The sequence below is a fragment of the Pogoniulus pusillus genome, chromosome 1 (genome assembly GCF_015220805.1).
Source record: "Pogoniulus pusillus isolate bPogPus1 chromosome 1, bPogPus1.pri, whole genome shotgun sequence".
NCBI classification, from domain to species: domain Eukaryota; kingdom Metazoa; phylum Chordata; class Aves; order Piciformes; family Lybiidae; genus Pogoniulus; species Pogoniulus pusillus.
The window spans coordinates 25,971,486-25,984,271 of record NC_087264.1 but is presented as its reverse complement, the minus strand read 5'-3'; the positions used below and the strand labels follow the sequence as shown (position 1 = coordinate 25,984,271).

The following is a 12,786-nucleotide window of genomic DNA, read 5'->3' as shown; positions in this document are numbered from 1 at the left end:
AACCCTGATCTCCTTTTCGTTTGAGGCCAGTGCCATGGTTTTCTGATAGCCCCTGACCCTCTGAGCTGTCTGCCGGCTTAACTGTATTTCTTGGGGCTCCCAATGCAGAAAGGAAATACTAAGCAGTAACTGAAGACTTTGTGTCCCTCTCTGGCCTTAGTCCCATTATTGTCACTAGACCTAGCACGTGTCTGGGGAGGGGGGAGGTTGTATTTAAGGTCCTATATTGCACAAGATGCAGCTGCATACCACCTGCTCATCTTGTGATGCCTAGCTGTGAACTCTTTAGCTGTTTTGAAGATCTTAAGCTTAATGACAACTTGTTTTCTTGACTAGAGACTGATCCACATCTTGTCTAAAGATTATTGCTGCTGTTTGGAAGCTTGGGGAAATGCTGATGGTCCCCTCCAGTGAAGTGTGGCCAGCATTCCTGTACTTTACTATTAAAATTGCTGTGGGTCCTGTTTCAAGTGGTTGAGCAGTCTGCCCCACAGATGGCCAGAACTCCAACGGGAATGTTTGCTCCTTATAATTTACAAGACCAATTAGGTCTGCCATTGGATAGATTATTTTCTCAGTGTGTGACTGAAAACTGCTCAAATTGAGGAAAAATCAACTGTTGAACAAGACAGATGCAGTCTAAGTCTACTACTTCACCTATTGCTTGGAATATCTGTGAGTTACATCTTTAATGATGTCACAGTGAAAGAAAAAGATAGTTTCATAGTCGACACAGACAAAGAATGTCAAATGTTACAGCATTTCACTTTGAAATTGTACTTTATGTCTCATTTCCTAGTTAATTAGTCTTAGGAGACATTCTTGTGGTATTTTATTTGGGTTTAGCTGTGCCTATGTTTGGTAGGTTAAAGTACCTCTTTTTATCTAATGTCATTTCCCTTGTAGCTACCTACAGACTGAGGATTACAAGGGCAAATTTCTGCTGTTTCAGAGGCTTACAATTCTCCAAGAATATAAAGTATGTTTATAATCACACTTAACTTGTTAGGACGTTCTTAACATTTCTTCCTATTTTTTTCTTAATGCTTCTAACACATGAGTTGAAGTCTGTAATTTTCATACTGTAGTTCACAAAACTAGTGTCTTTGCTTTAGGTCTGTGTCCTTTAGAAGAGGCTGAATGATCTTTTTGGATAATACTCAAAAACAGCTGAGCATATCTTTAGATTATTTGTGCTTCAGAATATCACAGTATCACCAAGGTTGGAAGAGACCTCATGGATCATCAAGTCCAACCCTTTACCACAGAGCTCAAGGCTAGACCATGGCACTAAATTATCTTTGCAAATGTTAGGGAAAGCTGCATTAGAGAAAACTGGGTGCCCATGTAGTAAATATAGTTTAAGCCACTATTTGGTTGCTGTAGTCAGTAATGTACTGGAAATTTCAAACCAACCTCTTTTGTTGTAATCTCTCTTTCTACCTCTGAAAATACTGACGGGAGTTGTGACTGTTATTCCTTTCTTTTCATTTGCTGTTCTTGCACCTCAGGAGCTCTGAATTCTTCATTCAAAGTCCATTCAAGAAATTAAAGAGTTAGTATTGTCTCTAGTGTTGCATTAGGTATAGTGTTAAGGTTCCCAAAGGAAGTGGAAGGTTCAAATTCGAATCATAGAATCATTTAGGTTAGAAAATACTTTTAAGGTCCCTAAGTCCAACCATTAACCTAACACTACCAAGTTCATGTCTAAACCAAGTTCTTGAGCACCACATCACATCTTTTAATTACCTCCAGGGATGATGATTCAACCACTTCTCTGGGCAGCCTGTTCCATTACTTAACAATCTTTTCAGTGGATAAATTCTTCCTCATGCCAAATCAAAACCTCCCCTGGCACAGCTTCAGGCCATTTACTCTTGTCTTGTCGCTTACTACTTGGGAGAAGAAACCAGCACCCACCTCACTACAATGTCCTTTCAGGTTGCTGTGGAGAGCAACAAGGTCTCCTCTCAACTTCCTTTTCTCCAGACTAAACACAGTTCCCTCAGATGTTCCTTGTAAGACTTGTTCTCTAGACTCTGTACCATCTTCAGTGCCCTTTTCTGGACATTCTCCAGCATCTCAATGTCCTTCTTGTACTGAGAAGTCCCAAACTGAACACAATATTCAAGGTGTGCCCTCACCAGTGGCAAGTACAGGAAGACAATTTCCTCTCTAGTCCTGCTGGCCTGATGAGATCAGAATGCTCCTGGGCTTCCTTGGCCACCTGAGCACACTGGTGCCCCATGTTCAGCCAGCTGTTGACTGACAGCCCCAGATCCTTTTCTACCAGGCAGTTTCCAGCCACTACCCCAAGCCTGTAACCTTGCATGGAATTGTTGTGACCCAGTCTCAGGACCCAGCACTTGACCTTGTCGAACCTTACAGAATTGGCCTCAGCCTATCAAGTTAAATAATCCAAACTGTCCCATCCAGAGCATGCTTCAGGCTGTCCGTGGATTCAGGAGTACCACACTGCATCAGTTAAACTCTTCCACTATTGGAATGTTTTCTTTACAACCATGAGAGCCGAGAACTTCTTTGTGTTCCTAAGGCAAGTTAGGAGTTTTCAGTTTGCGGATGTGCCACGCTAGCCACATAAGCACACCAGATGATAGCCTTGGACTGTGCTTTAGGCACAGCTCTTCCTGCCCTGAGTAACATTCACTTAAAGCTGAAGTAATGTTGCCACATGAAACATTTGATACTGAAAGATAATTATGGGGGATCTGAAAGGGGCTAGAGGATGATTAAAGTTTATATAAACAGCTAGATTCTGGATTTTGGAGATCGAATTGGAGCAGTTCTGTGCAAAGTGGGTTTTTTTTGTTGGTTTTGTCAATCTGGCAAGTGGTTTGCTGATAAAAGGGGTTGAGATCAAAGGGAATAAAAACAATTACACTGTCTAGAGGATTTTACTCTTTTTAAAAACCTTTAGCTCACTCAAAATATGGATATGGTGCTACTGAAGTTTTTCACATAACAAGAAGGCTTTTCAGTGAAGTTACTGTTCATATGAACAATCCAGATTCCCTCAAGACCAAATGAGTTCATTTTTCACATCATCTGCAGCTGAATCTTTTCCTTTCCACCTGAGTGACTCAAACTCAGCTATTTGCTCAACCACAGTGGTAGTACCTCCAGCTGTTCTCTTTTGCAACACTTCCCCAACAAATTATTTGCGTCAGTCTGCTTAACTCTCCATTATATTTGTCTCTTGAGTCTGACACAGGCAAATCATGTTAAATCTTAGCTCTTTTCTTTTTCTCATCATAAGATGAATCTTTCTATTGACTATTGACAGGAGTCAACTGTCTGAGTCTGCTGATTGCAGCCACGCTCCTTTTGTAGAGAACAAAACATCTTCATTGTGAAGGCTACTTGCATGCAGCAGCACATTTACATTTTTAGGTGAGGAGAGGCAATCTGTAGTGCAGCAAATGATTCAGGTACTCTCCTGGAAGAAGCCAAACTCTAGGAACTGTCTGCATTCTTCAGTTACCCTGTCTGCTTTTGCTGTTGTGTCAGACAAAGTCTTCTAGGGTCCTTTCCTGAGTATACTCTGGTGTCCCTTCTGGGAGGACATAGACAGTATCAGGGGAAAGAATAGATGGGGTTTGTGAGCAACCTGAACTCATCTGCCTGTTTGGGTAGCAAGAACACCAAAAGTTCTGTCTTTAAAGTGTGACTGATAACAGTCTTCATGAACCATCTTAGAAGGTACAATGCAAGTACAGGCAGTAAAGCTGAACCTGCTTTTAATTAGGACCATCAGTAATCCTGTGATGACTCTTAAAGTCCTGGACTTTAAGAATTAAAACATCTTAAGCAGGGAATTACCTGAGCTTACCTAGTAGTTTACCTCTGCTGAGGAGGAGAGGTTCTGCTCTCCTTCTCTGTTTTCTTGTCTTCTCTGCACCTGGCCACAGTTTTTCACAGCTTTTTTTTGCATGAGCTTTCATCTGATGTTTCTGAGAGTCAGTTCAATTCACTAGCTCAGGAAAAATCATTTAATTTTCTCAGCAAGGGGCCTGCTGAGTGCCAGAATTGGTGCAAGGTGTGTGTGGTTCAGAACCACGTGGCCCGCAGCTAGTGAATGGAAAACAAAGAGGCAGAGGAGTCAGACCTGTCCTTTTCAGCAGGAGTAAGGGTTGAGATTGGCTTAGCTGCTTGTTGAATTTCACCATCAGGGAGGTAGAGGTAATGCACTCAGTAGTGTTTGTTGTTGTTATTAGTATTGAATGAGATAGAGCCAGACGCTGGTACAAAGCCACATAGTCTTTTGAAGCTACTTATGTCCAAGACTTCATGTAAAGCACATATTCTTGTGCTGAGCCATGAATCAGATTTGACCATTACCTCTTTAAACTATTCAGTAGAAAACCTGCCTTTAGAAAGTGAAGTCGGTTTTGAGATAACCTGGCTTCTAGTGCATTTTCCTGTTGCTTAAAAGGTAGCAAGTGGGTCTTTCCCAGTTTTCATCCAATTCATATACACTCTTAGGACTTTATTCTAATGATTGGAGGAGCTGTCTGTACACTTCAAGAGCAGAAGGAATCCCACCGTGCATATCTTACATGAACATGCTTATACAACTCAAGGGAAAGTCTGTTCTGGGCCCTTCAATTCAAGAGAGATGTGAGGTGCTGGAATGTGTCCAGAGGAGGGCAACAAGGCTGGTGAAGGGCCTGGAACACAAATCCTATGAGGAAAGGCTGAGGGAGCTGGGGTTGTTCAGCCAGGAGAAGAGGAGGCTCAGGGGCGACCTCATTGCTGTCCACAACTACCTGAAGGGAGGTTGTAGCCAGGTGGGGTTGGGCTCTTCTGCCAGTCAACCAGCAACAGAACAAGGGGACACAGTCTCAAGTTGTGCTGGGGGAAGTATAGGCTGGATGTTAGGAGGAAGCTGTTGCCAGAGAGAGTGATTGGCATTGGAATGGGCTGCCCAGGGAGGTGGTGGAGGCACCGTCCCTGGAGGTGTTTGAGAAAAGATTGGACGAGGCACTTAGTGCCATGGTCTAGTTGACTGGATAGGGCTGGGGGATAGGTTGGACTGGATGATCCTGGAGGTCTCTTCCAACCTGGTTGATTCTATGATTCTGTGTCAGTGCTCGTTTTTTATCGTTTATTTTAGCTTGCTTTAACTTTCCTTTCAAATTGTGGTGCTATTTATGTGACCTGCTCTTTTGTCTTTTGTTTGTTGGAAAAATAAGCAAAATAAAATTTTAAAAGTAGACAAATTCACGTTCTGAGTCTGGTTGCTGTTTATTTTATATCTCTTCATGTCAGTGGAAAAAAGCAGATTAGTTGATGAAACAGCCTTTGAGTGTTCTGATTGTGTTTCAAATTCATATTTAAACAACCATTCTCTCAAAAGGAAAAGATCTTTTGCATTGTGAGATTGTATGACCTATCATGAAAAACTTAATGAAAGTTTAATTCCAAAAGGAAGATTTTTTTTTTCATAAAAACTCTTATGAGAAAGAAATAGGCTTTTTATATAGCTGTATATTGCTGATTAGGTCCTATGCTTAGCTTGATTTTCCCAGAATTCTTGATGTTCTGTTTGTTAGTAGCACTAGGTAAATGGAAGAAATTGGGCTCTAGGTATCTTGTGAAGAAGACATGGATAGAGCATAACCTGTTAAGCAGATGTGAGTTGTGAAGTTGCACTACTGTTAATACTCATGTGTATATTCTTTCTCTTTGTTTAATGCTGTCCTACAGACAGGACAAGCACACCTAGACCTTTCTTTTTAGGGCCTTTTTAAATTTTTCATTCTTTTCTTCAAGGGTGCAGATTTGCACAGACAGAGAGAATCCTAAGGATGTTATAGGTACTTATATCAGGAATATGAAAACAATTGAAAGGCCAGGAAGGTCTTTCCAGCACTTAAAAAAAAGGGAATTATTGATTATTAGGTTACTCTCTGTTATATTTTCAGGAGACTGTTTTAATGCTTTGTGACTCTTGAATGACTTCCTGACTTTGATAGAAAAGCAACCTGTGGAAATTGTGTCCCCTACCATAATAAGGGGAAAGCTACATTGCTCAGGGCTCAGCATGCTTGGGTGGTGGTTCTGTATGGGAATAGGACACTTAGTTTGTATTCATCAAGGCAATCCTTATGTTTCTTAGAAGCAACTAAAGTGACTTTTTTGGGCAGATTTCGTACACCAGCTGCAGTAAAGACTCTGCTACTGCTTTGGGCATGTTTATAGCTGTCACAGTGTTGTGACACAATTGTGGGGAGCTATACTTCTTGTGCTGAAAGCAGCCTAGATAAGGCAGAAATTACTACAACTCAGACTAAGTCCTAAATATTTATTGGCTTCCTGGGTAGATTTTACAGCCTTCACTGAGCTCCAGGCTTCTGTGGCTAGGTTGCTGTCAGTATGAAAGAGTACTAGTTTAAAGACAGCTCAGGTGTGCCTGCACTTGAGTCGTGACGTTGACAGCAGCATAAATGTATCATTTAACATTCCCAAAGTCTGCATCACTCCAGGTCAGGTGCCATCTATCAGCCACTGTCAAACACTGTGTTTTAAAGGCCAGGGAAGTACAAGGCAGCTGCCTCCATGCTTCTCAAAGGTGGTAGCCCGTTTTTATCCAGACAGAGCTGTTTGTTTTCCAAGATACATTTCCACATGGGCAAAGTTTCTTCTCCACTACACCTTTGAAATGCAAGGTAGAGTCTGCCTCAGGCACTGAAAGACCATAAACTACTAAGAGACGGTGACAACTGTTTGGCAGAGTCAGGATGTTGCTAGTGCAAGACAGCAGCAGCAGCAGTACAGGCGTTGAAGACCAGTACAGTAAAACTCAGGACTGAGCAGTCGAAGGCCTCGCTGTGTAACTCTGGCTATATCGCCTTACTTTTCTGTGCTTACTCTGTGAAGCTTCCCAGTTCCTTCTTGGCGTTCTGCTTTGTTAAAGTCACTTTGGAATTTGTTATTAGCTGCTTTGCAGTAGAATAGCAAAGGGTTACATTCAGCTGTAAAGGAACATGATTAACTTGCAGATTGCAGTTTCTCTCCGTTGTTAGCTAAGTGGTATAACCAAGTTTCTTCCACCGTGAGGGCATGGTATAGTGTGAATAGCTCTCAGCTCTGTGCTGTGGGATCAGATTTTATCTCTCCATGATTTGCTTCATTTGTTGCTGGAACCTGAGATACAGCAATTTGTGGTAGCAACCAAAGTGGAGGTTGTGGATTCCAATTTTCACTCATTCTGGCTGGTACCTTCTTCTTTCCTTTATTTCTTCATCATTCAACATTGAACACTATTTACTCAGCTGTGGCCTGGAGACAGGAAGGAGCAATGTGGTCATGCACCAAAACTGCCCTTCTTGATTCCAAGCAGCTCTTGGCAGACAATATGGTGCATGGGCAAATGTAATTTTCTGCATGGTTTTCACTGACCTTGCTGGAGGGACTAGGAAAACAGTCATCACAGTGAACTGTAGGCACTTCCTACGGCCTGTGGTAATCCCCCCTTCCTGTGTAATAGCTACCTATCTGTAGTCCGAGAAACTGATCTGATTTATTGGTCAGGCACCCTGGGATGTTCTCAGGCCGAGTTGTGTTACCGCCTAAAAGACTCTGCCTGCATACTTAAGTGACTCATTTGGTGCCTTTTCTCCAGGCATAAGAAACAAAAGGCTTCTTTCATTAGAGAAGGAACTTTTCTGTGTCACTTAAGCTTTGTGTGAAGTTCCTATCTACATAGCCCATTTGCTTGAAGACTGAAACTGTGTTAATTCCACTTCTGTTGACAATGAACTTCACCTTCTGGTGTGCTGGCTGGAGATCTCTGCCACGCTTTCCAAAGTCTCTTTGAGCAGACTTCTGTTTTTTACTCTATGTTGTTTCGTTGTTTTGTGATGAAGGGCTGAGAATGACTCTCTACCTTAGTACAAGGAGGGACAAGAAAAAGACAGAATAAATTATTTTAAGTTTGAAAAGTATATCCTTCCCAGCAAGTGAGAGATCTCTCTGCCTCAAAACTAGTGCTTGCAAAACTACTGCTTGCTTAGGGCTCAGTTACCCTCTCAAACTGCTTTTATCTAGCAACCTGATAAGGATTATGAAGAAGGTACAACTTTCTCAGGAAACCTCATCGTCCAAAAAAGCCTTAAATTCCTTCACCTTAAGGGGAAGAAAAGAGGAAGCTAAGATTGAGAATTACTGAAAGAGGCTTTGCTGATGAAAGTGAGCAGATAATCCTCCTAGAGCCTGTCTGTTCTTGCTGCTTGAGGGATGCTTTGTACACTGCTGGACACCACACTGAAAATCTAAAAGGGTTCAAAGGAGAGCAATAGATATGACTGGCTTAGGGAGGGAGGGATGTGGAGGGTATGATAGATGTATTTAAGTTTAAATAGATATAGTCATCAAATAGATTTCATAAGATACAGGGTGAAGAAAGAGTTATTATAATGATCTGTTGACAAATGAAAGGAAGAAATAATGGAGACCCAGTGTTGAAAGGATGCATAAACAGGAATGTGAACTTAAACAACAACAAAAAAAAGTAAATTGAGTGTTGCATAAAGCCTACAAATGTTGTGGCTCCTCCAGACCAACATGCAGACTTTTTAGACAAGGATTGGAATTTTAATGCCCAGCATTATTCACAGCTAGATTTAGAAAGCCTTAGAAAGTAGTTGTAAGAGGTCCATACTGCTGAGTGATGGGAAATTGTCTTTCAGAAGAGTCTTTTTATGCCAAATTTCTTCACTTTCCTGTAACCTACTTCCAGTGCTAAACTTGAAGGTGATTTTATGGAACTTGCATGTACCTTACATGATCAGATAGTTTTCTTGAAAGCTTAGATCAAAACCTCTGTTGCTATAAATGACTGTTCATCTAACAAAGTAATAGAGAAAAAAATGTCCTTTCCTCTATTCAGTGTCATGAAAATGAAACAGTGAGCTGAAAATCCAGATGAAAATACCTATCTTCCTGCTCACAATAAATGGGACTTTTTCAACAATATGCTTTTGCAGTAATACTTCAAACTAGGTGATATTTTCCTTCGTGACATTTGAGGAGCTGATTAGCTAACATGGCAGGAGAAAACTCCACCGTTCCTCTGGGTAGCATCATTAACCTCAGATATACACTGACTGAAGGAGGAAGGTAATACCTGCAAGAGAACATGCTCTGATTTGTGTTGTAGTGAGAAATGACAATACAAAACAGTTACAGTGCCATCCTTATTCTCTCAGACATCTGTAATTTCAGTGAAGTCACAGAAATTTCATTCAGCTCAGCATTCAGGTTTTGGGGGAAGAGAGCAATTTGTACAGCTCCCTGTGGTTATGTTGTAGTTCTGCATGAGCTGGGACTTCCTTAGGCTCTAGATTTGTGAACTGTGCAGCTAGATTTTCCAGCCAGAGCAAAATCACCTTTTCATAGCATGACTCTAAACCTAAGGTGCTTCATTAGACAGAAAGTTCTCCCAAGGGCACTGCAAAGTGTAGTACTCTAGAGGGTGTCTATAACAGATGTCAGACAGCTATAGGGTTTCTTGAACTGCAGAGGAAAATAGTGGCTCTCTACTCTCCTTCCTCTGCTTCCCTGACTAGCAGCTTTTATCAAGGAAAAGTCTGTAACTTGATTTTGGTGACAGTCCTGCATTATTTCTGCAGTCAGCATTGAAAATACTCATTTGGCTGAGTTAGATGTCACAGTGCAGTGTCCCTTTGATACTGCATACCTGTCTCTGGAAATGTCTGCCAAAGGCATAGCATTTTTTCTTGATTTTGATAGACTACCAGGCTTTGAGGAGTTGAGGAGATGCAAAGAAGCCGTGCCTGTCATCTGGAACAAGGTTGATTATTTGGATGGGAGCGTAAGGAAAGCTAAGGTGTGTCTGTGGCAGAAGAACTCATGCTTTGTATGACAATTCTGATGCCTGTGCCCTTTGGATCCCCTCTCTGACTACTACTTGGCTTTACTTCCACTCCTGGCTCTTCCATACTTTGCATTCTTCTGTATATAGAAGTACAGCAAAATTGCTGCTGTTCAGCGATTCTCCTTCTTAACTCCAGTCCACAGCCTTTTGGCCTGCGAACATACAATCATGTAGGGCTTTCTGACATATGTATGTTTCCATTCCCTTGGGATCCTGTGTGCTTCCCTGAGAGCCACTTATTTTAGACTTCTGCTGAACCACAGAGGCCTTTCATGACCAGTTTTTCACAAAGCTGCTCTCTAAAACCTGAATCATTTGATTGGTTTTCTTGTGTTTTTTGGATCTTCATTCTGTGCTTCCTATAATACAGTGACCAGATCTGTACATAGTATTCCAAAAGAGCCCATCCAGCTGCCCTACCAGATGCCAGAGTAATAACAGCTGTGGTTTATGATGGGTAGCCTTCCCTACACAGCCCAAAAACCTTGTTTGCCTTTCTTGCTGCTGCCAGATGTTTTGTGGATGGTTTCAGGCATATTGTGGTGAATGTCACCAAGCCAGTGAATTTTAGCAAATTTAAGCAACTTTGAAATTATTCCTCTTTCCACATGGTTGTATTCAAGTCAAACCAAATTGTGTTCTCACTTGTAACTACCCTGCTTTGGATACCTCTTTTTCCCACTGAACCACTACCTGTAACCAGCTTCTCTGCAGGAGTCTCTTCAGTTACTACCTGTTGGCAGTTTCTCTGCAGGAGCCTCCTCAATAGGTTTTCCCCTTTATCAGGCCTCTTTCTGATTGCCTTTGCTGGAAATTCCAGATGAAGAGCCCAGCTTTGAATGTCGGGGGAGCAGTTATATTGTCATTAGTATTTAGTCTACTTGAATTGGGAGTAGAAGGGAATATCAGGGGGGTTTTCCTAGAGAGAAAGCAAAGGAAGGGAACTGGCTGTAAAATAATTACAATCTTCTCACCTCTTTTTTCCTGCAGATTTGCTGACAGCAGAGGAATACCACTGCCTGCTGCAGCTGCTCTGCCCTGACTTCCCACTGGAACTCACTCAGAAAGCAGCGAGGTGGGTCCGCATCTTTTCTTTCAAGAACAGATCTTTTCTACACATGTGGGCTTAGGAACTAGATCTTTGAGGAAAAGTATGAACAGGGATCTTCAGCTTTTAAGATTCTAGGGAAAAGAGATGCCATGTTTCGAGGGTGTTTTAGTTGCAGCGAGAAAGAGTGTGTGTTTTTAAGCCATACAGGGACTGAAATATCAGTGCAGAATACTGCTGCTGGTTCTGAATTCATGTGAGTTGCATGCAAAAGAATGTCAGCCAATGTGTTTGCAGACATGGCTTTAAACTCCATTTCAAATGCTGTTTGCCATCTTGAAGATGTATTCCCCTCCCCCTGGCTTCCTATGGTTGATCCCATTTAAAAGGTACTAACCTCTGAAGGATTGCCAGGGCTTTAAAGAACATTACCTAAGAACATGGTAGCTAATCTGTTTGAAATTTTATTTTCATCTAAACAAAGCTTACAGTGGATAGATGGCTTGGGGCACTGATAATGTGATATGGATTGTTTTACTGATAGTGTTTGTTGGTTCCAGTCCAGCCCAAGCAGTCGATTATTAACTGTGTGATAGAGAAAATGTAGTAAGGCATATGTCTCTGTTAGGGTGGGGGTCAGTTCAGATCTCAGTAGGGAGTGTGCAGGCACACACATACATACACAGTCATGACAAGGTTACTAAATAAGTGCTTTTGTTCCTAGCTGTCTCAGCAGAGGGGACATGGATATCTAACATTTTTTGTTGATCTGAGTGTGACTTGTGAAGGGCATGGAACACATAACCTACAAGAAGCATCTGAGGGAGCTGAGGTTGTTCAGTCTGGGGAAGGGAAGGCTGAGGGGAGACCTCACTGCTCTCTACAACTACCAAAAGGGAGATTGGCGTGAGAAGGCGGCCAGCCTCTTCTTGGTGTCAAGTCATTTGGTTTCAAGTGTGCCAGGGGAGGTTTAGGCTGGGTATTAGGAAATATCTCTTCACAGAGAAGGTTGTCAGACATTGGAATGGTCTGCCCAGGGCAGTGATGGAGTCACCATCCCTGATGGTGTTTAAGCAGCCTGTGGACCTGGCACTCAGGGACATGGTTCAGTGTTGACCTTTCAGTGCTGGGTTGAGGATTGAACTGAGTGATCTTGAAGGTCTCTTCCAGCTGGATGTTTTCTGTGATTTGGAAATGGGATCCAAACAGGATCAGGATATTAACTGCTGCTGTGCTCTTTGTGGCCTAAGTAATGAAAAAGTCCTAATTTTCTATTTGTCATTCTGTTCTCTTTCTTTAGTATCAGCATCACATGAAAATTTACATTGAGAAAGGAAAGTCAAAGAGAGAACTCTTATCCATGTGCTAGTGTTTCCACTTAGCTGATTTTGATTCTCTGAATTCTTCCCTGGCTCCTGTGTTCTACTGTCTGAATTGAACCACAGTTAAGGCTGTGTTGGTTCAATTGAGTGTTACTTTTCCCTCTATCCAATCAGTGGGCCACTGGGGCTCCACAGAGGACAGTTGCTAGGGCTCTAGTGCCAGACTTAGAAAGAATTGTGATGCTATAGCAGGGATGTTTCTACTGCTTCCTCTCTTGTTGGTACACAAGCTCCAGACCCATGCACTGGTGTGTATTTCATAGGGTTCCAGCTGAGCTGATCAGGAATTTGTGTTGGTGCATAAGAGGAGTCTTCAGTGTATCTACACATGTTATGATGTTTGTGTCAAGGAATTTAATCCACAAGGCTGTTGTAAACTAGAGGCCCCATTCAGGGGCCTGCTGCACTGTTGTGCATGTGCTATCGTAAAGACAGAC

General features: G+C 42.0%; 1 protein-coding gene across 2 annotated transcripts in view; it reads left to right on the top strand.

Annotated features, from left to right (window-relative positions):
• The window catches only part of CSTPP1 (centriolar satellite-associated tubulin polyglutamylase complex regulator 1), an 84,294-nt gene that overhangs the window by 57,108 nt on the left and 14,400 nt on the right, over positions 1-12,786 (top strand). For both annotated transcript variants that reach the window (XM_064145110.1, XM_064145121.1), the window contains exon 4: positions 10,910-10,994. In XM_064145110.1, the coding sequence (XP_064001180.1) occupies positions 10,910-10,994 (85 nt within the window). The remainder of the gene's footprint in view (positions 1-10,909; positions 10,995-12,786) is intronic.